This window comes from Molossus molossus, unplaced genomic scaffold, assembly GCF_014108415.1.
Source record: "Molossus molossus isolate mMolMol1 unplaced genomic scaffold, mMolMol1.p scaffold_m16_p_13, whole genome shotgun sequence".
Taxonomy (NCBI): Eukaryota; Metazoa; Chordata; class Mammalia; order Chiroptera; family Molossidae; genus Molossus; species Molossus molossus.
Genome location: NW_023425348.1, coordinates 6,425,567 through 6,449,890, shown reverse-complemented (window position 1 = coordinate 6,449,890; position 24,324 = coordinate 6,425,567). Strand labels below are relative to the sequence as shown.

The 24,324-nt window shown below is 53.8% G+C and overlaps 1 protein-coding gene across 18 annotated transcripts in view; it reads right to left on the bottom strand.

The window, feature by feature from the left end:
* The window catches only part of NCAM1 (neural cell adhesion molecule 1), a 331,843-nt gene that overhangs the window by 51,831 nt on the left and 255,688 nt on the right, over positions 1-24,324 (bottom strand). For all 18 annotated transcript variants that reach the window (XM_036258360.1, XM_036258361.1, XM_036258363.1 and 15 more), the window contains exons 2-8: positions 15,402-15,476; positions 13,563-13,781; positions 12,432-12,575; positions 11,919-12,056; positions 10,604-10,721; positions 10,012-10,178; positions 660-802 (exon numbers count right to left, since the gene is read on the bottom strand). In XM_036258360.1, coding sequence (XP_036114253.1) covers positions 660-802; positions 10,012-10,178; positions 10,604-10,721; positions 11,919-12,056; positions 12,432-12,575; positions 13,563-13,781; positions 15,402-15,476 — 1,004 coding nt within the window. The remainder of the gene's footprint in view (positions 1-659; positions 803-10,011; positions 10,179-10,603; positions 10,722-11,918; positions 12,057-12,431; positions 12,576-13,562; positions 13,782-15,401; positions 15,477-24,324) is intronic.

The window sequence follows — 24,324 nt, the reverse complement described above, 5'->3', positions numbered from 1 at the left end:
TCCACGTGTGCTCGAGTGGTCTTCCCAGTTGTCTGGATCGGCCAGGGAGGCGGCCCCTCTGTTCTCACACCCTCCGCGAATGGACTGGAGAGCCCCGTGCAATCATCGTCGCGTGGAAACTGCTAATTATTTTTGCCTTTAGATCAACATGATATACAAATGTGATCGAGAATACAGGCAGACACCAAGGCAACCAAGCTTCTGTGTGTACAGTGCATGTACAGCATGAGTATACAGAAAACAAAGAAGAGAGCTGATCGGCTCGTTCTGATCCTACAGTTTCTGGGAGACATGTCCTCGGGCGCTCCTGAGATGAGGGTGAAATCACCTGGAGCCCCAGGACCTCGGTTTTGCCTTGTTCCTCACTGCCCCATCACCCTGCGCCTGAAAATCACTGTCCTCTTCCTCCCCAGAATGTTTACCTTGACCCTACCCACTAGCATCACACTCCTGCCCATCTAGCAAAGAGCTACCCCTCCCGTTGCCAGGGGATGCGGAGCAGGCTGCATCCAGGCAGGAGGAGGAGGCCACGGAGCCTGGCTGCGGCTCCAGTGACCACATCCCACCTCCGGCTCACCAAAGAGAGCTGGGCATGGGGCAGACTCCCGCTGCTGCGAGTCTGCACTCCATGGCCCTGAAACTCTTGGGTGACATTGTACCTTTTCTTCGCTGCTGATGTTTCGGGTGGAAGTTCTCCAGGTGACAGAGGGAATGGGGTCTCCCGAGGCTTCGCAGGTTAGGGTGACCTGCTCCTCCAGCTCCATGGCGGTCTGGTTCTCTACGTAAGTGATTTTGGGTTTTGCTGAAAAGATAAAACATTCCTGTCATGTTGCTCTCACCTGGGGAGCGTCCCAGGGTCAGGTGGCAGCATGCACGCGGACAGCAGAGCTCATCTGCTTCCCAAGTGTAAGGCTGTGCTCTGGGGTCGACGCCCCGGGGAGCTGAGCGCGGAGCGGGCTCCTGCAACACCCGCGTGACCGACATAAACAACCCCCTGCACAATCAGAGCACTAGGTAGGGGTGCAGAGGCGGGGAGCAGAGGAACAGCGCTCCTCTGGTTGGCTTCGCGAGGACACAGATTTTAGACTGGGCCGCGAGATTTTCAGTAGGTGAAACTTTAGGGTGGAGACAGAGTCATTCCAATGGTAGGAAACTGCTTGAATAAAAGCAAAGAAGCAAGAACGCGTGATGAGAGGGCTGGGAGGAGAGCGGCGTGTTCGGCTTCCACGCGGAGGAGACGGTGCCGAACGCGGGCAGCGTCTCGCGCGGTCGAAGCTCACGCTTGAACTCTGTCCCGTGGCCGGCGGAGGCCAACGGCGTGTTTGATCAGAGGGATGAAGTGACCATCTGTAGTACAAGAAGGTTAATCTGGAAGAAATCCAAGATGATTTAGAAGGAGAACACCTCGGGGTGGGAACACCAGTTTGGAGGCCCTGGCAGGCCCCGCTGGGACGGCACGCAGTCCTGCTCGGAGCCGCCCGGGGGGGGACAGCTTCGAGGGTGCCGCCAGGGAAGGCTTTCTGGGAAGTGGCAGGTGCGCAGGGCACGTAGGAACGGCAGGAAACGCGGGAAGGAACGAGAGGGAGCCCCGTGACTCCGAGATCTGTAACGCCCAGGAAAGTCGTGTCAGCGTTAACTCAAGTGAGGACGTGCGGGGGGAACTCGGGTTGCGGAGTGGGCTGGGGATGGGAAGGAGATGAGATGAGTTCATTTTCCAAATGTTTGGGGTAATGCAAGAAAGCACAAAGCATTCAAAGCTGAGTTAAATGTTAAAACATTAGAGAAAATTGAATTTTCCCAATTTAAAACAATTATACTCTGAAATTGCTAAACCTTCCATAGAAGAGATAACTCTGCACAAATGTCACTTATTTCAATAATAGAGGACAAGGCCTGGCTACAAACACAAACAAAACATAAATAAATTAGAACTATGGATACTTTTTGGAAGAACTGCATTTGCTTTATATTCAGATTCACACAGTAACCCCGTTTGGCTAATAAAACCACTGCCTATCGACGTCCTCCAAATGGAGGCTCTTGATGCTGCCTTAATAGACAGAAAATAACGAGAGAGCTGTGCATTTTCTGCAGAAAATATCTGCTTCTACATGAACTACCACATAGTTAGCATATCTCCCAAAGTCATCTGTACTAAGTGCCCGCTTAGCAAACTGTATACTGGTGGAGCGCCCGGGGGCACATCTCAGCGCACGGGGGCACATCTCAGCGCATGGGGCACATCTCAGCGCACGGGGACACCTCTCAGCGCATGGGGACACCTCAGCGCACGGGGACGCCTCTCAGCGCATGGGGACACCTCAGCGCACGGGGATATCTCAGCGCACGGGGGTACCTCTCAGAGTGCACGGGGACACCTCTCAGCGCATGGGGACACCTCTCAGCGCATAGGGACACCTCAGCGCACAGGGACACCTCAGCGCACGGGGATATCTCAGCGCACAGGGGTACCTCTCAGAGCGCACGGGGACACCTCTCAGCGCACGGGGACACCTCTCAGTGCATGGGGCACACCTCAGCGCATGGGGACACCTCTCAGCGCATGGGCACACCTCAGCGCACAGGGGCACCTCAGCGCATGGGGACCTCTCAGCGCGCACGGGGACACCTCTCAGCGCGCACGGGGACACCTCTCAGCGCGCACGGGGACAGCTCTCAGCAGACGGGGACACCTCTCAGCGCACGGGGCGCATCTCAGCGCACGGGGACATCTCAGCGCACGGGGACATCTCAGCGCACGGGGACATCTCAGAGCAGAGTGACCCGACAATCACAAACAGGAATTGGTGGAGGCTTTGTGTCCATCTTGAGGAACAGGACTCCGAGAAAGGCCACCCGCACACTGGACGCAGGAAGTGTTCAGTGCTGCTCACAGGGACACTTTAGAGGTGAAGTAGAGCTGAATTTCTGCACTGCTAAAATCACGGATTGAGATGATAAAAAAAAAATCGGCTTGATAACTGAATTCACTAAAACGAAAGTTTTGGGGGGAGATTGCAGACAGCTATAGGGATTTCTGGCCTCTTGAAATGCAGTCAGATGCTGGGATTTGGACAGTGCTCACTGACCTCCTCCTGACCCACAGCACTTGGTCCTGGTGGCCAAAGGCTAACAGAAGACAAAGGACAAGCCAATGTCTGTTAACGATGTTTGGTCTCGGCAGCTCCATTTTGCTGGTGGTTACAAAGGGTCACGGTGCAAGCCTCTAGAAAAAGGAAAACTATCTTCTTTTAAACAAAAATATGTTTTTATTTATTTATTTATTTATTAGAGAGAGAGGAAGGAAGAGAGAGAGAGAAACATTGATGTGAGAGAGGAACATCGATAGGCTGCCTCCTGCACGCCCCCTACTGGGGATCGAGCCCACAACCTGGGCATGTGCCCTGACCGGGAATCGAACCGGGGCCTCAATGCACTGAGCCACCCTGGCCGGGCAGGAAAACTGTGTTCTTATGAACAACGCTGTTAACAATGACTAACTCTGCGTGGTCTGCGGAGGGAGGGAAGGCCAGCTTGTCACTGATGACTTGACCTCTCTGTACTCCAGATGCAAGGCCACCATCAGAATTAAGCGAAGGCTCCGAACGCTTCCTGGAAATAGAGAGCAGCGCAGGGGATGGTCCAAGCACACCTGAGAGTGAAAAGCCGTGCTGACCAGTGACACCGGGACAGCGGGACAGATGCAGGGCCACTTCCCTCTGCGCACCAGCGTCCCGCGGAACCGCCTAGGTTCACCTACGAGGGCACTTGCACCATCTGGTTCACCTCTGGTGTGGGCCCTTGACTTTGGATCCCTGTTGTTCTCCACCTGCCGCGTGAGACCTAATGCTGTGGACTGTTCCAGTGCCTTCTCCCCACGGCCCGTCCTGCCAGCCACTTCCAGCACGTCCACAGGTCCGCACCCTCCCCGGGGGCCCGCCTTGCCGACTCATACCCCAGTGCAGGCTTCTGCACGCCTAGGCCAAGGAGGGCTCTGGGGTCCTACTTCCACGAACGGAGAGGTCGGACCTGACCGGGTGTACCTTCCTTCAGCCTCGTCTGTCCTTTGCTGTAACTCACAGGGCTGCTTTGGTCGTTAGGGGGCAGCTGAGCAAAGCTGCTGCCCACTGGTGAGCTGGCCTCAGCCCGCAGCAGCTCGAGACCTTAAGAGCATTCTTATGGGCACAGTAAGAATCTTGGAGACAAAAGTGCTGCTCCAGAAGGGCCGCAGGGAGAGGAGCCACGGAGTTCGCAGGCACATTTGAAGGAAGGAGGAGCAACTACTCGGTCAGAAGAGTGTCTTTCTGATAACTAGGGCTCTGGGCACTGGGACATTTCTCAGGAAAAGTGGGGCCAGGAAGGTGGTGACGGCAGCCCCGAACCTAGACTTGCCCCTAACATATGGATTTCCATCCCTTCCTGAAGCCGCAGAGTTCTGAGTGCTCCTTCATCACCTAAGCTACCGCGTCCTCGCTCTCCTCCCCACTGTCCTCGCTCTCTTCCCCACCGTCCTCGCTCTCCTCCCCACTCCCCACCGTCCTCGCTCTCCTCCCCACCGCGGCTGAGTCTGCTGCCACTGGGGCTGCCCCAGGTCTCCCTGAGAGCCGGTCCCAGATGGCAAACCGGGGGAGGGAGGCGGGGAGAGAGGCGAAGCCCTTACTAGCCGGCCCTCCCCACCTGGTTCCCTGGCTGGAGAACCCATCTCCCCAACCAGCGAGGGAGGCTGGAGGAGGAAGGGGGGGAAGGTCAAGAAGGTGAAATGGGTGGGGAAGGAGCATGTCCATGGCCGCCAGGTCCCTTCAAGGGCGTCATGTGAGCTCTCCTCCTGATGTTACAGAGGACGATGCTTATCCCGGATGGGGCGGGTTAGGCAGAGCCCCTAGGAGACTGTGGATCCTCACCTGTCTGCAGGAGTCTGGCGCCCTCTCCTCTGTCTGCTCTGCTGAGCTCCCTCGTGCACATTCTCCCAGCAGTTATGCGAAAGAAACTAAGGTAGTAGAGAGCAAGTGAGCATGCATGCGTGTGAGAGAGAGAGAGAGAGAGAGAGGGAGGGAGTGGGGGACAGAGAGAGAGAGGGTGGGAGTGGGGGAGAGAGACAGAGAGGGGGGAGGGGGAAGAGATCGCAGGAGGACATGTGTGTGGAGAGGGGGGAGGTGGGAGAGAGATCGCAGGAGGACATGTGTGTGGAGAGGGGGGAGGGGGAGAGAGATCGCAGGAGGACATGTGTGTGGAGAGGGGGAGGTGAAGAGAGATCGCAGGAGGACGTGTGTGGAGAGGGGGAGGGTGGGAGAGAGTTTGCAGGAGGACATGTGTGTGGAGAGGGGGGAGGGGGGAGAGAGTTCGCAGGAGGACATGTGTGTGGAGAGGGGGAGGGTGGGAGAGAGATCGCAGGAGGACATGTGTGTGGAGCGGGGGAGGGTGGGAGAGAGATCGCAGGAGGACATGTGTGTGGAGAGGGGGGAGGGTGGGAGAGAGATCGTAGGAGGACATGTGTGTGGAGAGGAGGAGGGTGGGAGAGAGATCGCAGGAGGACATGTGTGTGGAGAGGGGGGAGGGTGGGAGAGATCGCAGGAGGACATGTGTGTGGAGAGGGGGGAGGGTGGAGAGAGATCGCAGGAGGACATGTGTGTGGAGAGGGGGAGGGTGGGAGAGAGATCGCAGGAGGACATGTGTGAGGAGGGGGGAGGGGGGAGAGAGATCGCAGGAGGACATGTGTGTGGAGAGGGGGGAGGGTGGGAGAGAGATCGCAGGAGGACATGTGTGTGGAGAGGGGGGAGGGTGGGAGAGAGATTGCAGGAGGGCATGTGTGTGGAGAGGGGGGAGGGTGGAGAGAGATCGCAGGAGGACATGTGTGTGGAGAGGGGGAGGGTGGGAGAGAGATCGTAGGAGGACATGTGTGTGGAGAGGAGGAGGGTGGGAGAGAGATCGCAGGAGGACATGTGTGTGGAGAGGGGGGAGGGTGGGAGAGATCGCAGGAGGACATGTGTGTGGAGAGGGGGGAGGGTGGGAGAGATCGCAGGAGGACATGTGTGTGGAGAGGGGGGAGGGTGGAGAGAGATCGCAGGAGGACATGTGTGTGGAGAGGGGGAGGGTGGGAGAGAGATCGCAGGAGGACATGTGTCAGGAGGGGGGAGGGGGGAGAGAGATCGCAGGAGGACATGTGTGTGGAGAGGGGGGAGGGTGGGAGAGAGATCGCAGGAGGACATGTGTGTGGAGAGGGGGGAGGGTGGGAGAGAGATTGCAGGAGGGCATGTGTGTGGAGAGGGGGGAGGGTGGAGAGAGATCACAGGAGGACATGTGTGTGGAGAGGGGGAGGGTGGGAGAGAGATCGCAGGAGGACATGTGTGAGGAGGGGGGAGGGGGGAGAGAGATCGCAGGAGGACATGTGTGAGGAGGGGGGAGGGTGGGAGAGAGATCACAGGAGGACATGTGTGTGGAGAGGGGGAGGGTGGGAGAGAGATCGCAGGAGGACATGTGTGTGGAGGGGGGGGAGGGTGGGAGAGAGATCACAGGAGGACATGTGTGTGGAGAGGGGGAGGGTGGGAGAGAGATCGCAGGAGGACATGTGTGAGGAGGGGGGAGGGGGAGAGAGATCGCAGGAGGACATGTGTGTGGAGAGGGGGGAGGGTGGGAGAGAGATCACAGGAGGACATGTGTGTGGAGAGGGGGAGGGTGGGAGAGAGATCGCAGGAGGACATGTGTGAGGAGGGGGGAGGGTGGGAGAGAGATCGCAGGAGGACATGTGTGTGGAGAGGGGGAGGGTGGGAGAGAGATCGCAGGAGGACATGTGTGAGGAGGGGGGAGGGTGGGAGAGAGATCACAGGAGGACATGTGTGTGGAGAGGGGGAGGGTGGGAGAGAGATCGCAGGAGGACATGTGTGAGGAGGGGGGAGAGAGATCGCAGGAGGACATGTGTGTGGAGAGGGTGGAGGGTGGGAGAGAGATCACAGGAGGACATGTGTGTGGAGAGGGGGAGGGTGGGAGAGAGATCACAGGAGGACATGTGTGTGGAGAGGGGGGAGGGTGGGAGAGAGATCGCAGGAGGACATGTGTGAGGAGGGGGAGGGGGAGAGAGATCGCAGGAGGACATGTGTGAGGAGGGGGGAGGGGGAGAGAGATCGCAGGAGGACATGTGTGTGGAGAGGGGGGAGGGTGGGAGAGAGATCGCAGGAGGACATGTGTGAGGAGGGGGGAGGGGGGAGAGAGATCGCAGGAGGACATGTGTGTGGAGAGGGGGAGGGTGGGAGAGAGATCGCAGGAGGACATGTGTGAGGAGGGGGGAGGGGGAGAGAGATCGCAGGAGGACATGTGTGTGGAGAGGGGGGAGGGTGGGAGAGAGATCGCAGGAGGACATGTGTGTGGAGAGGGGGGAGGGTGGGAGAGAGATCGCAGGAGGGCATGTGTGTGGAGAGGGGGGAGGGTGGGAGAGAGATCGCAGGGGGGCATGTGTGTTGAAAGAGGGGTGTTGGGAAACAAACTCTGCCCTGCAGTGGTTCCATCTCTTTCTCTTGCTCATCACCTACCTCCCTGGCCCTTGCCCACCCCTTCGCTCCAGGGTGTCCCCACAGGGCTCCCGCCTGACTCCCACCCTCCTTCCTGTGCCGCTGTCACTCGGAGAGGCCGGAAGAGAACCCGCTCCCCATGGTGGCAAGCGGAGCGCACATGGGTGTCACCGTTGCCAGGCATGCCACGTGTCGTTCAGATCTGCTGTGGGCCACCTGGGTTCCACGGGGTCGCAAGCCCCACGAGAGCCCAGAACGGACCTAAAGGCTCAGCCTGAATCCTGGCTAGGGCCCCATCTCCCTCTGCTCCGGTCCTCGTTTGTGAAGTGGGGGTGACAATTAACTCTCCCTCCCAGGGCTGGTCGAGGACTGAAAACGCGAATTTATGAACAGTATTTCACTTCGTGCTTGGCACATTGTACGTGCTCACTTCTGTTCAGTATTAGTATTATTATTTTATGGAACCAATATTTGAAAGAATTTCCTAAAAACAAGTCTTTATTATACATTTCTAGGCTCACCCCCCTGCCACATATAGTGTTCTTAATTGACACAAAACTAATTGCGATTCCCTTACCTTCTACAATACTAACATCTCTTCCATGCCCGGTCATGTTCCAGGCACTGTGAGTAAAACAGACACTGGGCCCCGTCCACAGAAGGTCACCCTAGCACGCGCACTCCTGCCACTGAGCCCACGCGTGGCCTGTGATGCTCACATCCTGCCTCCTCTGGAAACTCCTATTTGTTCACGAGAGCAGCCTTTGCAGGGGCTCCTCTAACTTCAGTCGTGAAGGAGCAGAGAGCCTTCCACAAAACACTGCATCCTGTTACTAGGAAGTCGTCATAAAGGATCAAATTTCAGTTTGCCCATCTCCAAGAGCCTGTGACCAACCCACTGAAGACATCAGTGCATGTAATTCACCCTTGTAACCTTGGCAGTGGCTGGGCCCATTCCAGGCGCTCGTGTTGTTGACTGACACCACCTATTATAATGTACGTGCTTATATGTTCTTCTGTGTCTTGTGCCTCTCGGGGTCACAGGGCCATCGCTTACTTATCTCTGTGGCCCCTCTGTCTGGCAACAATGGTGTTCAATAAGTATTTGTCAAATGAAGGAATAAATTAACAAATGCCTTTGTCTTTCTCCATAATATGAAAAACGCTCAGTCAGTGTGACTGGGGAAAACCAGTCAGAATTAGAGAAAAGATTGTCAAGAATATTTTCCAAGAAGTTAAGCTTGCACTTCAAGTACATACTCAGTTACACACTGAATTAATCGGAACCAAATTGATATGCTGTTTATAAATCCAATTGTTATTAATGAGTAAATAAGATTCATGTGTGATTAGCAAGCCCAATGGCACACGAACGCTTGATTTCCAGAGGTCTGTGTTTACAAACAGATCAGTTCTCCCGATCAGGCTAGACGATGCACGGCCCAAGCTGCCCTCCGGCACCTGTTCTAGCAGCGCTATCTGCAGTGGACCAGCCTCGCTGTGGTTTTCAAAAGATGAGCGGAGAGAGTTGGGAGCCGCTAGGCCGAATTTCCCTGAGCAAATGCTTCTTCCAAGGTCAGATCACAATGCATTTTGGTTCTAAATGAATCGAAGTTAACTGAGTTTATAAAGGTGCAGGGAGTAGAGATGGGGAGCTTTTCATGACTCGCGTGACACAGTTTCACACAGGCCAGGGAAAGACACAGAGCAAGACAGAGGCACGGGCCACGATTCACCAAGGGCCTATGATGTCTGGCAGTGCGGAGGGCCCGAGCTAAGGCCCTGCCATCTGGGGTCTACACGTACTCAGTGGAGGTGGGAGACGAAAGATCCCCCAAACAAATATGTAAATGAGGTCAGTTCAGGTACTGATAAGCGCAATGAAGAAATACAGTAGGACTGATGAAGAGATTGGTGGGGGTCGGGGAGTTGGTGGAGATGAGGGTTCTTTCTGCACGAGGCAGGGCGGTGCAGGGAGGGTTCACTGAGAGGCCGGCTGAGAACGGAAGCCGGAAGAGAAGGAGGCAGCGGGTGCAGAGCTGGGGGAATGATATTCCCGGCAGGAGAACCCTAAGTGCGATGCCCCTGGGGCAGGGAACAAGCTTGGCGTGTCTGAGGGACAGGAAGGAGGCCCGCGGGTTTCAAGAGGAACAAAGCAGAGGAAAGGTGATGTCAGCAGGAGGTGAGCTAGCTCAGGTTCGGTCCTGCGGGCCATGCTGGGAAGTGGAGATTTTATTCTGGGTGCAAGAGGACATTGTGGGAGGGCTTTACACCGAGGAGTGGTGCTTATGGTCATTCTGGCCACTGTGAGCGGGAGGGGCGGAAGGGGACCGGCTAGCAGGCTGTGTCAATGACCAGGGGAGCGAGGGTGGCCACCACTGGGCGTAGGTGGTAGAGTTGGCAAGAAGGGCTGTATTTGGGGTAGACGGTGAGGCAGAGTGGACTGGCTCTTGCTGATGGACTGAGTGGAGGGTAAGAGAAACGCAGTGACCTTGACCCCTGTCCTTACCGAAGACTTTGAGGTGGATGGACGCGTCCTGCTCTCCAGCCTTGTTCTCAGCGATGCAGACATACTCGGCCTCGTCATTCTTGTCCACCTTCCTGATGGTCAGCTCCGAGCTGTCGTCACTGAAGAAGTACTTGTCGTCTTCTTCATTCTCCACCTGTTCCCCGTCCCTACGGGCGCAGACATGCCAAGTGCCATGATTGTGACCACAGAGGTAAATGTTTGTTTTTAATTAGTTTCCATAAAATGCAGTCTAAGCCCATGGGAAAGGCTCCGTCTTCACCAACAGTTAAGATGCCAAATTGAATTTCCACGTGTACCATTGATTCCTCCACCCGCACCTCTGATCCTGTCCCAGGGCTGCCAATGGCACCCACAGACACCACAGAGGGCCCCAAGGCCATGCCCTCTGCCCACCAGCTAGACGAAGGGATTCGATGCACAAGACAGGAGAACTGTAGAGTCCCCTCTGCACCTGGAGAGACAGCAATCCCAAGCCGGCCATTCCCGTCCCACCGCAGTGCCAACACCGAGCGGCCCTGTGCTGTCCCCTTCTCTGCTCGTCCCTGATAGAAGGCCGGAGCCAGGCTCTTACTTTGTCCAGCTCATGGTGGGCTCCGGGAAGCCTTCGGCATCGCACACCAGGGTGACGGACTGGCCGAGGTTGGCGGTGGCGTTCACTATGCTCTGCCGGGCCTGGACGGTGGGGGGCACTGCCGGAAAGAAACGCGGTCAGGGCGGTTGGGAGAACCAGGAATACTAGGCCGGCGGTCACAGCCTGGGCAGGAGTCGTGGGCGCTGCAGTTAGCGTAAGGGGTCTAAATTCAGGCACGTACTCAAAACTTATTGAAACTGAATAAATAATGCCCCCCAAACATGCACTCCTGTTTTACAACAATATACAGGGGCGGTCAAAAACAGGTTTGCAGGTGTGAGTACGTGAAACACAAAATGTATTCTTGTATTTGTTTGTTTGTTTGTTTATTTATTATTGTGTTTATTATTAACTTACTTTTGCTCACCCGGTATAAGAAAATGGGTTTTCAGTAATAATAGCGTCAGAAGCTATATTAATGCATTTTATTTATTTGAAAACGGTATTCAGCTATAGCAGCTACGTATCAATATACATTTTCCCGATCAGTGCATACTCAACTTACGACCATGGCTGGTGGAACTTGTGTTCAAAGGGAACTTTCATTCTGGAAAAACCTGAAGCTCCTGATCCCAGTGGTGAAGTGGTTAACACTGATTTGAAATGTACCAGCTCACCAGAGAGGAACCTTTCTCTGGGAACGTCATAAACAACCCTGTGCACAAACTGTTTCACCAAAGGAATGAGAGGGGGAGAGTTTGGCAAAATATATATCAAGAGCTAAAGCAATCTGACCATGATTTACTTATTTTCTTAGTACTGACATTATAATTTCCTGTAAACATCTTGTAAATGTCAGATCGATACCACGGGTGTGTTTATTTGACATTGCAAATTAAGATTAATAAGCCCATGGACCATGATTCTGACTATTCTAAGACCTGAATTGATTATAATATTTTCTTTGAACACTGAGCCAGGGGACTAGCTTCGCAATTATGGTAACTTCAAGGACAGCGAAGGGTGAATGTGAATTTATTAGTAAGCATGGGGAAACTTTCTTGTGCTTCAAGACAATGAAGGACATTAAAACTGTACTAAAGTCCCAATAGTTGAGGACACCCAAAAGGCAAGTATATTTACCAAAAAAAACAAACAATAGAAAAGCTAAGCCAGAGGCGATAGGAGGTAGGGGGGATTCGGCTGAGACTGATGATGGAGTCTATATTTCATGGACCAAAGAGGAGGTTAAAGAGAATGACTTTGGGGACCAAGTCTGCAGCGATGGCGAGGTAGGAAGAAGGGATCTCCTCACCATTCACAATGACCTGAATGTCCTTGAAGTTGATCTCCCCCCGTGCCAGGATCCTCCCCTCACAGCGGTAAGTGCCCTCATCTGTTTTCTTGATGTTCCGAATCTGCAGGTAGTTGTTGGACAGGACTATGAATCGGACTAGAAGAGACAAGAGGCAGGTTCATCCAAGGGTCAGTTAGAGAACTTTTATCTGTAGGAAGGTCGCTGAGCCTTTCATTTTTCCTAGCTCAGTCTTAGAGGGCGGGGGCTTTAAGCTGAAGTAAGAAAAGGTGTCCTGGCTCTGACACAGAGCCAAGAGCAATAGTCTGTTGTAAATGCGTCTTTTTCTTTGGAGAGAAGGTCAAGCGCCTGGACTTTCAAGCCGCAGGCATATACCCGTTCGGGACCGGGGCCCGCATGGTTCTGGGAACTGGCTGAGTCTGGGTTGAAATGTCTCAGAGGCTTGCAGAGGGCGAGCCCTCGGTGCCTTGGTGGCCCAGGGAAAAGGCAGCTTCCAGGGAATTCGGGTCTCACCATCTTTTTTCAGGATGACATCTCGACCTTTGTGTTTCCAGATGATGGTTGGGGGCAGGGAGCTGACCACATCACACACGACCACGGCGTCTTCCCCCTCCCTGAACTCCTGGGGGGTTGGTGCGTTCTTGAACATGAGCTTCTCTGGAAAACAAGCAAGAGAAGAGTGAGGAAAAGCAGCTGGTTCTCCCACAAAGGTTTCCTTCCCTGAAGCCATACTGCCTGGCCACATGTACTGTGGTATGAGAGTCCCACCCAGTCAAAGATGCCAGGTGGAGCGGCTGGCACAGTAGGGCAATATGTCATCAAAGTCTGGTGATCAACGTCTATTCAGAGTGCTAAATTTATCACACTTTGTACATGAAACGCCTGTGGAGGAGAGCGTGTCCTTGCCAAGGGTCCCTTGCGCTGTGGGATGGTGCATTGAGACACGGTGCGTAGGTAGAATGAACTGGGAGGACACCTATTCACAATGAATAGTAGGAGTCACCGATCCTTTCTTGTCTACCGTCTGTCTAGTACTCTAACCCAACTTTCCTACAGCCGAGAGAATTTCAAAGCACGGAACAGGAGAAAAGCAATAATGGCATAAATACTGTGGCAATCCATACCGTTCCATTAGTTGTCACCCAGCGTCACACTGGCCAGTGGGACAGATGCACAATAGCAACGTAATGACGTACCACTGTCAGCTCCCTGTCCTGAGTGGCGCAGAGTGTTTAAGTAATGCCCCACGAGCCACTTCCGGCCGAGCCTTTGGATCCCATTACCGGCGGGGGACAAAGAAGAGAGCACCCTGAATTGCCCAACAGTCAGTCAACAGTTGGGGAAGGAATAGAGGCACCCGCACTAGCTCTCTGGGAACTCTGCAGTTTGAACTTAGAGAATGAGGCCAGTGGGAGTTGCTTTGACCTGCACAGACCCGGGCTGTGAGTTCTGAGTTGGCCAAGGATCATTTAGGAGCATCTTGGAGCTCTTAGCTCAATGTAAACAGACTTGGGGTGAAGAAAGGAGGAAAGAAGCCCCATCCAGCCCTCAGCTTGTCCCCTCCTGCCATCCCTCTGTCCGCTGCCCAGGTGTCTTCCTGGCAAGAAGAGGACAGATGCAGAGGGTGGAGGAGGAGGCTCTTACGGAAGATCTTCACGTTGACCGTAGCCTCCGACTCGCTGCCGTCCTCGCTGGTGACCACACACTTGTAAATGCCAGCGTCATCGATGTCAGCGTTGTAGATGGTGAGGGTGGAGGAGGAGTCGTCATTCCATACCACTGAGATCCGCTGCTGGTTCGGGGTGAGCTTTTCTCCGTTGGGGGAATACCAAGAGATGTCTTTGTCTTTGGCATCCCCTGCCACTGAGGAGGAAGAGATTATTTTCAAACCAGAGACGTTGAGAAGACAAAGTGCCCTCCAGGGTGACAGTGGTACTCATCACAGCTACTGTACGAGAGACAATCAGGCTTGATGGTCAAGGAGGGGTGGCCACTTCCATTACAGTGTCACTCTGGCCCCTGGTTGATTGTTACTACACAACACCACTTACGGTATTTGGAAGGAACTCAACAAACCCTCATGCCAGTGTTTCTCACAGTGCTCCTATCCTTAGTGAGGGAAGAGAAGGGGCATTTGTTGAGGACCTACTGTGTGCCGGGCACTCAGCTAGGAACTTACAACCTCACCGGATGAGGATGGGGCAAAGGGAGTTAGCACATCTAGATTCTGAGCTCAAGGGCCTAGCTGGTTTGAGCCAACTGCTCTGCTTATATTCAAAGGCTTAGACTGTGGTCTAAGAGACTCCGGCTGGTCTAGGAGTGCGGACCCAGCTATGTCTATTCTAGCATCTGCCTACACAAACTGGCATGACTGGCATGCCAGCACCCCTGCCACAGCAGACCATTCATCTCCTCAAATGCTGTGAAGAAGACCGCCAGAATCAGCCAAGCAGCCTGTCCCCGGGCACCTCGCAGGGGCAGGTGTTGCTGCTTAGCCGTCCCAGACCCTGAGCTGGGACAAGGGTCCTAGCACCGGTGACGTGGCTTCGCCCTGCCTCCCCGCGTGCACCGTGCTGGCCCACACACCCCAGCCCCGCACAGATATGGAGTCTTCCTCTCAGGACCCATCATGCTTCCAATAAATATCGTTATTTGCAAGATGTGCTGTGGGCCCCGCGGCTGCGTCTCCAGATCATTTAAATCGCCGTGATGAAGGCCAAGCTGCATGAACACATGCGGCAGCCACAGGCTCCTCCTGCGGTGCAGATCCCGGCAGCACTTCACGGCCCCTCCCTGCTCAGAGCTGCTCAGGAAATGTCACTGTTCACACCTAGCTCAGCTCTTCCTGGTTCTCCCCTGTTCCAAGTCCCAGCCCTGTCACCGACAGAATTCAGAGCCAGCTGCAGCCTCGCCCTCCACGGGACATTTCCTGGTAATTACCTGAGTGGTGGAAATGGGGCATAATTTCTAAAGAGAAAACAAGGATGCTCTGTGGGGCAAAGGGACAGAATACGGGTATTCACAGTGGACCTGGAGACCCGGACACGTGTCCTCACAGCACTCAATTTTCTTTCAGGCAAGTACTTGAGCTTAGACTCCTTGTTCTGGGGGATTCTGGGAAGCGAGCCTTACGTCACCCACTGAAGCATCATTTCTGTTCTCTGTTGTCACTCACAGGACTTTGGATGTGTACAGAGCAGGGGGTCGGGGATGACTCACTATCCTGGGAGCTGTGCTGACTTCCCCAGAGCTCCGCCACCCCCAAGTGGAAGTCCAGATGGCACATGTCACTGTGTGGGGCAGCCCTTCGAGGGGGAGGGGAGAGGGCCTGCGGGCTTCCCTGTCTCTCAGGTCACGCTGTGACCCCAGCAAAGCCACGCCAGGAATCCCCGGTGCGCTGCGCTCAGCCCGGCCCGCTCGGCCCGCTGGGGAGGCTGCCTGCCGGGAGGGGTCCTGAGATGCCGCGGGGCCTGGGGCACTTGCCTTGGCACAGGAAGAATTTGGACTCTCCAACGCTGATTTCCCCCTGGCTGGGAACAATGTCCACCTGCAGAGAAACTGAAAAAGACAAAGTCCAGTTTAAACACACATTCAAATTCCTGAGAATGAAACCGAGAGCTTTCATTCAAAATTGGGGTCTCCCCACTCACTTTAAGAAAGAGGGGAGGGAGATGGTTGTTTGGGTTTAAGAACTGGTCACCACCATAGAATCCACGGGCCCTCACCTCAAATCCAGGGGTGGGCATGGTCAGACCACTCCCTGTGGCACCGTGTCCTCTGTCACACGGTGCAAGGTGCCCCGGGAGGTCTGGGGTGACTCTGCATTAAGTGTTTCGGGCCCCTTGAGAAGGCTATGGTTCTATTCCAATCAGCAGCACCTCTGAGCTTCACAGAAATAGCAGCCCGACCAGCTACTCCCGAAAATCAATCTGCAGTGTCCCCAGGGCTGTGACAAGAGGGAGCCTGCTACTCCAGAACTGCGCGGGCCTCTGGCCACGGCTGCGCCACCGTGCTCACTGACCACGGAGAAGGTTCCACGCAGCCTCCCAGCGGACTGGGAGCCAGGGGTGCCACGTGCTCCCCTCTCCTCGCGACAGCAGCAGCGCTACGGCCCTTTCCATACAGGAGTGAGCACCAGACGTGGGCGCCCGAGTCAGACACCCTCTGAGAGGCTGCGGTCCCTCGGCTGCTGGAGTGCACTGGACCTCAGGCTCCCGTCCTCATTCGCTTCCTTGTATCTGCTCAGAACAGATAACCCGTCCTCACGGAAACACAGTTTTAGGGCAGACAAGAAATGCTTTCATTCATTTGGATTTGACTTTCTTCTGCCTCTTTTCCTCTTAGGTGAAGTGAATCTGAAAGCTAAAGGCTAACAGATGCTTGTTCGATGCATGTGGCTTCGGGAAGCCGGCAGGAAGGAGGGGCCCGGGCGAACAGGCCGCGGAGACCGGGGAGCCCAGCCTTCGAACAGCCATTTTCTCTCGGGCAGCGGAGCGAAGGCTGGTTGCCATGGTGACCGGCTGCGGGCAGCGGCGGCAGGTCTCAGGCTGCGCTCATCTGATGAAGGGACCACGGCTGTGCTCAGCAGAACAGAGGGATCAAAGGGCCTGCGTGGGGGCTGTGGAGGGGGGCGTGGGGGCACCTCAGCTTTGGGGGCACAGCCTTCCCAACCATCTTGCCGGCAGACAAAGCAGACTGGCGAAACCCAGCAGAGGTGGCAGAGAGAACAGGTGACTTGGGGGAGACGGGCCTCGAAGGGAAGGAGCGGGGAAGGGGGAGGAATCAGGCGCAGGGTCCAGGCAGGGAGGATGCTGAACCTCCCTGGTGAGAATAAGAGGCGGAACTCACAGACTCCCCAATGCTGGTTTGAAAGAAATAGTCTAGGAATCGAGAGGCTGCCTGTCTGGCTCACTTGGCTAGCTGCCTGCTACTCATTTTGGGCTCAGGACTGAATTCTCCCGAGAGCAATGGAAAGTCTTCCCTACCTCCCTGCGTCTCACCCGTAGCACAGAGCTGCAGCGGATAGTCGGACGAGGGCCACTGCAGCCCCGACACACGCGACTGGCTGGGGCTGCTTCTGCCATCACTCTTCTCCCCACAAAGTCAGGTGCCACTCGATCCTACACTGAGGGGCCGGAAGGAGTCGCAGCCCACCTCCTCATTTCCCGGATGAGAAAATCAAGCTAAAGTGACTTCCTTAAGGTCACTTCTTGTCAGGGCCTGGCCACCCAGCTTCCAGCTAAGTGTTCTTTCCACTGTGCATCACAGCCTCTGCACAGTCGGGGATGAACTGTTTCCATTTGGGTTAATCATCTGGGCACTCAGAGGAGCAATCTGGCCCTGAAACTCACCATGTCCCAACAGACCAGCACGAACCCAGACCTGTAGGGCCCATGGTACCCTGGGGAGCATGGGCCATACCGAGAGGGCTGCCCCACCGTGCAGCCACCTTAGGTCAAGCGGGTCCTCTCTAGCCCCTTCTGTGGCTCACATTCCACAGTACAGGGGCCTGGGAAGCCCAGAAGCTGTGCCCAGGACACCTGTCACCTGATGGTCCTTTCTGGAGTTCACCGGGGAATTCTTTAGAGAATCAGAGGCTTCTGCCTGCCTGCAAAGTCCACTGGCCATATGCTGAGCCCCAGCAGCCAGCTCCAACATATGGGACCTGTTACTCTCTGCTGCTTGGAGAAGGATATTCTTATTCCGAGTGAAAAAACAGCCTTCACTTTCTCAGCTCTTTCCAAACAGAACATGACTCTCCAGGGGCGGGAGAACATCAAGGCTGAGAGTTTTCGTACCCAAAGGTGGCCAGTATCTATCTCCAGGCACGGAGAGAAATGAGTAACGAGAATTTCAAAGGAATTCCCATTTAACCAGACCCCATGCGCACATTTATCACCACTGACATTTTTAAAGGCGAGAGATCCACTTAGACTCCTGACCTTTTGCACACGTGGACAGACAGTGAGAGCCCTCCTGCCAAACTGCAGAGACCCAGCTGGGCCAGGCGAAGCCCAGCCTCTGAAGGCCAACGCCTGGGTGCATTCCATGGCAGCACGTGGCCGGTCATTCCTCCCCAGTGCTACCCTTGAATGACTAGGTTTAATAATGGTATGTGGCATTCCTGCTCCAAACTCCAAACTCCTTCCTTCCACTTCCTTTCTTACTCTTTTAGTTCTTTCCAATAAAAATTCTGAACTTGTGCCTTTCTCCAATTGCATATCCGAATGACATTCCCTAACCGGGCATAACTCATATGCTAAAGACACTTAGGAAAACATTTCTCCTAGTCAAGTATCTCATCTCTTACTTTGCATTAACATCGCATGTTATCTACTTCGTCTTAGATGCATCCAAAGATACATCTTATAAACCTAGGTGTTTAGCCGTGGGTGGGAGCCCGGGACAGGGCCACGAGCCCCTCCATTCGACGTTCTGACTGTCCTTCTAAGGACCCGTCTCCCAAGGCCTCCTGCAGCCACTTCCTTATTTAATCTGATGCTCACAATAGTTCTGAGATATGAAAAGGCTGATGTTTCCAGTCTACAAAGGAGGAAATGAAAGTTCAGAAAAGTGAGTAACTTGCCCAGGGTAACTCAGCGAATGAGCAGAAAAGTCAAGATCGCAAGGCAGTGGATTCTCAAGCACCACCTCTTCCCCTACTTGGCACAACTACCACGAAGCCTCTGCTGGCCGCCCCAGAGGCTCATTATCATCTATTAGTTGCCATGTTTTCTCTTTCCAAACGATGGGCTAGAGAGAGCAGAGTGCACAGAAATCCTACAACCAAGTTGCCACTGTCACTTCTAGCCTGGTACCTGTAACAGGCCTGTTTGCTCACAGATAATCATAGCAGCATAACCTCCCTTTGCCGGGTGGGGGAGGGGCGGCTCAGAGCCGAAATCCGTGGTAACGGTGGAGTCACGATTCAAACCCAGGCTGAACGGAGACCACAGGCCCCGCCATCCCCCCACGCTGTTTTCTCCCTCGTGAACGGACAGAAAAAGCTTCTCTTGAGAATGGAATGATTCCCTTTTCCTTGTCTCATTTAAAAGATAAAATAACCCTGTGGGAGATCTATGTTTTAAAATGTGTTTTCTGTTTAAATGTCTTTAAAAAAATACTATATTCCGAAAGACACGCCAACTCGTTTGTTAGGCAACGGCTTCAGGCACAGAAAGTGTCGAAGCTCCCTGGCAGAAGCCAGCTGCAGTCTTCCGTGCCCCGCAAAGGGAATGGACATTTCAGGTCCCAGGAGCAGCGAAGGCACCTGTCGGAATGGGCGGGAACCTGACAACGCCAACGACAGAGAAAAATCATTCCGATTTCAGAGAGGAGTTCGTAGATTTCTCTCGAGTCAGGGACGTCTCACAGTAGTTTAACTTTACTGATGTCCTCTTTAGACTCGAACGTGTTGCGGAGCTGGGAAGGGGAAGTGAGCCCAGGTGTCTCGGGCTGGCTGGGGACTGTCCTGTGAAATGGTCCGACACTGGCTGCCGAGGACGACAGGCAGCAGTGGGCAGGTTGGCCACCCAGGCGGCCTGCGAGAGGCCCTGGGCACCGGTTTCAGACAGGGGTGAACCACAGAGCACTAATCTGATCAGTGACCACGCATCAGATGGGGGAATATTCTAGAACCTGTTTAGTAATGGCTAAGAATTTCTGAAAAGGCGCCCAAATGTCTCCATACCTTTATTTTGTGACCTATCATTCTAAAAATGAGACTTAAAGTTCGCTTACTTAACCACTTTAACGAACAGTTGTTTTGTGTTTTTCTAAGTACAACTGAATGGGAAAGTTTCATTTGACAAACCTGTGGGAAACGCAGGCATTTGAACCAGGACTGATAACTGGGGCACCCACCCCCCTTGCCTGCAACAGTCTGCTCTCAGCAAAGGACTCTGGGTAAAAAGGGCAACTTCACTGCTCAAGCAGCCAAACTCTACGACAGTAAAACACCAACTGCCGGGGCGGCACGGTGGGGGAACCGGGGCCGGGGCGGTACCGCGGGGAAACCGGGGCCGGGGCGGTACCGCAGGGCACCAGGACCGGACCGGGGCCAGGGCTCGGCGCCAGACTGCTGAGGTCGAGTCTCAGCTCTGCCACTCAGCTGTGTGATCTCTGCCATGTTATTTAATCTCTGGTGCTTCTGTTTTCCTATCTGTGAAATGGGGAAAACAGAACCCTCCCCATAGGGCTGTCAGAAAGATGAAATAAATGAACATATGTAAAGCACGTAGAATAGCATCTGGCACATAATGAACATTTTATACTTGTGTATTCTTATTCTTTTAAAAATAGATTTTTAGAGGGATAGGAAGAGAGGGGGGGGAAGAGAGAGAGGGAAACATTGATGTGAGAGTAAAACATCGATCGGCTACCTCCTACAGGCCCCCACCAGGGATCAAGCCCGAAACCTGGGCATGTGCCCTGACCAGGAATTGAACCAGCAACCTTTTGGTGCACAGGACTGTGCCCAGGCAACTGTGTCACACTGGCCAGGGTTGTGTTATTATTATTATTCTTAATGAGACCATATCAACAACTTTTCCTAAAGAAATCATATGTTTATTTTTGAGAGAAGGAATATATCTCTTTATGGTTTAAAATAAAGCAGTAACCTTCCCTGATCTAATTGGTGGTCAGATGACCTGATTCCACTCTTCATTAACTTAAGATATTTTATCCATCAGTCAGAACTTATTGGCATAAAAGATAAGTGGACTGAATTCAATCAAAGTCAAAAAACAATAATGCAGGCACTGCAGGCAAGTCACTTCACCCTGGCCTCAGTTTTGTCATCTGTAAATGGGGATTATAATGCAACCGAATTCTTGTGGTTAGAGTGTCACGAGAATTAAAAGTCGGGAGTGAGTCTTGGTTAAGAAGTCAGGATCTAGAGTCAGGGAGCCTGGGCCCCTCTTCTGCTCTGACACTGAGTTCTCAGGAGACTTTGCCTGTTTTCCACACCTGTAGATGACACAGCAGCCCTACTGACATAGGGCTGCTGTGATGACTTAGTAAGGTGATGTGTATAAAGTGCCACACACAAGGTCAGACTGTGATGGCGGTTTTGTAAATGACAGTGCATGTATAGTACTTTGAAATCACATACACACACATACACACACCCCAAACAAAATTCTCAATAATGCTTATAAAAGAGAGAGCAGGAACCTCTTGTCCAAAACTATGAAGTGCTGCATGTGTGTCTATTTATATTTATGTATATACATGGACACAAGCCCGTTGAGCGCCTACACAAGTGTGTATTTGTGTGTGTATATGTCGGGAACAGAGTAAAGTAACTTGCCAGATTGTTATCGTGTCAAGATGCAGCTGGACGCAGGTCCATTTGTCTCTTTTTGGGAGAGGAAAACAAATGAACCGCCAGGGATGAAGAAGGAGCCTCACCTAGACTGGACCTGTGAGCCCTGCAGTTCTGGCCTGAGCTATTGTTGACAGCGTCTGGGAAGAAGAAAACGAGGCAGACAGTTCTACTTTCAAACATGAAGCCAGGAGTTGGAGGTCCCTGTAAAGGGACCACGGGACGTGTGTTCTGATGGAGTGTGGCTTCGGGTTCTGTAGAATGGCCGGTGGAAGCATCCTCATTGCTGCAAGCTGGCTCATGGCAGAACAAACCCTCTAGAGGTCAGACTGAGGGCTGCCAGTCCTGTGGTCAGCCCAGTTAGGGCCCCGCCTGTGCAAATGCTGGGAATTCTATCCAATGCCCATCTAAACCTAAACACCCCGAGGTAGTCTAGTGGGGGTTTCCAAGCCAAATGAGATGAGCTGACAGCCAAAGCCTGGGAAACCCTCTGTGCGAAGTCCCATGGGACCCTGACCCTTGGCTCCCCTAACATGCGGGCCCAGGGAGTCAAGAACGTCGTCAAGAAAGCTGCAGTCCTTCCTTACTGAGACCAGTAGCACGTGGCGGATGTGTGAGTGAAGAATTCAAGACTGGAAGAGGAAGGAAGAGGGGTCCTGACCGTGATGGTGGGCTGTGCTTAGGCCATGAGAAGGGCGGACCCAGAGCTCCCTGTGTGAAGACAAACCATACGCACACGCTGCAGACAGTACAGACGTTTCTAGCCCAATTCACTTTAAAGGGATGCTGGGCTCACTTACCACGCAGCCTTTCATTGTCACGAAGCCCCCCCAACTGGGCCATGTGTCCTCACCAAAGTGAAGCAATAAGGAGTCCTGGCGAAAATTCTCTAACCTCCTCCAAGGACGCAACTCCTCCAGAGTGATGGCAGCAGATATAGAGAAGCTGAATGTGCCTTCAGAATCCTTCAGCTTTCTGTGCCATGACGTATTGTAACTGGCATGTAGTGTTATAGTAAGGAAGAAAAGTATTCAGCTGCACTGCCCAACTGAGGCCAAGGTGATTAATCTGATGTCTCCTTACCCCAAATATTCTGTCCTAGAGAATACTGGTAGCCAAGCAACAGAAACCAACTTGCCAGAAGCAGGGGGCCCTACTTCTCAGGTAAATAAATTATGAGCTTCTGGGCATCGGGAATAGGTGAGCCCTGGCTCTGTTCCCCGGTGCCAGCTTCGGATGAGACCTCAGAGCCTTCAGCTCCCCTGGCCTTCGGGGCTCCCTGGTTCAAAATTCATTTCATTAGGACTAATCAGATGGTTTATTATTTTAATTTTTTCTTTATTGATTTTTAGAGAGAGAGAGAGAGAGAGAGAGAGAGAAAACATCGATGAGAAAGAACATTGATTGGCTGCCTACTGCATGCCCCCACTGGGGATTGGGCCTACCACTGGGCATATGACCTAACTGGGAATCAAACCAACAACCTCTTGGTGCATGGGTCGATACTCAGCCACTGAGCCGCACAGGCTGGGTAGATGGCTTAGTTTTATAGGAAGAAGTCCGTAGTTTCAAACGCCAGTTGCTGTCCCCACACATCACCTAGAAGCTGGAAGCTTGGACTGATGGTACAGTATAGTGTCCTGTGCTTCTGGTTATAGGGCAACAAGATCTACGTGTGTGTCAGTCTGCTGAGAAGTGACAGGTCCACCCTGTCGCCAGGTCCTCCTTCCCTCGCCAGCCCCGTCTCCGTAACGGAGCACCTTTAACGGGCAGTCAGAGGAAGACTGAGAGGGAGGGAGCAGGGCCGGGGCCCAGGCCGGTTCCACAGATCAGATGCAGGGGAGGAGCCAGCCTGCCTCCAACAAAAAGGAGCTTGTTAGCTTCCTTATTTTAATGGAAAATCAAAAAGGAAGGAGATGCATTGATGAATATATTATATTTATTTTCCCAAAAAGCAGAACGGTATCCCAATAGAGCCTCAAAAGGGGCAGATTCCAGGCCAGGTATGAAATCCTTTTTGAATGGCATAGGTCTCGTGCAGTCCCCAAGGTGTGAACGAGGCCTGTTCCCCAGCCCCTCCCACCGGGAGCCCATGGTTGAGTGCGTGCTGTGTGCTGGAGGTGGCAAGTGTGGTCTAGTTGCACTGACTTCCCAGTCTTCTGCTACATCGATTCCTGGCCAGGACTGTGGAGCCATTACTAACAAAGAAGGCTGGAGCTGGGAAGGACCTGACGCATGGTCTCCCACCCCTTCCCTGTACAGATGGGCCACGCCAGGAGCAGAAGCCAGTGGTCCCTGCTGCAAAGGCTGGGAGCCTCGGGACGGCCCACATGCACCTCCCGACCCGAGGCCCCTTGCTCGATGTCTCATTTCCTGTGTGTCCTAGTGGCTATCTCCCAGCTGATTCTCTCACCTGGTTTGCCCCGTCTCGCCTCTTTCCCAAAGAGCAGGAGAATCAGATGGAGAGACTCGCTCTATCAACTGCACTGAGGAGAGCTGGACCCCCGGCAGGCGCTCTGCTCGCCCCGACCCCCGCCGACGAAGGGGTCCAGTACTTCCAGCACCAGGGGCACTTTCAACAAGCAGGTCTGGGTCCTGCGTCCGTTAGGACTGCCCTCCCCACCTCCTCTCCGGCAGGTCCTGATGGCAGGCCGATACTCCGCATGAAGCTGAGTTACTGAAATGCAGGGCGATTCTGTTCGGAACTCGCTAAGAGTTTCCAGCTAACAGTCAAATCTATCAGTCTGCCTCGACAGGCCAGGCCTTCTCAGCCAGCTGCTGCGCCCTGTCCCACCGCCTGCAGGACGCCCCGACGGGTTCGCAGGTCCGCCCTTCAGAACTCGCCTTGAAGACATGGCTGGGGGCTGCTTTTCTCCCAGCCATAGAAAGGTCCTGATACAGCCGAATCTCTCCTCCCTCCCTCCAGCTTTTGCCAACATGGCAAGAAGCTGGAATTATATCTTTCAATATTTGTCCAGCTGTTGTTTGCAGATGTTGTATTCTTTACACCCAGAAAATGGGAATGTAGAGAATGCAACAGCATGCAGCTTCATCCCGAGACGGTAGATCCTGCCCGTG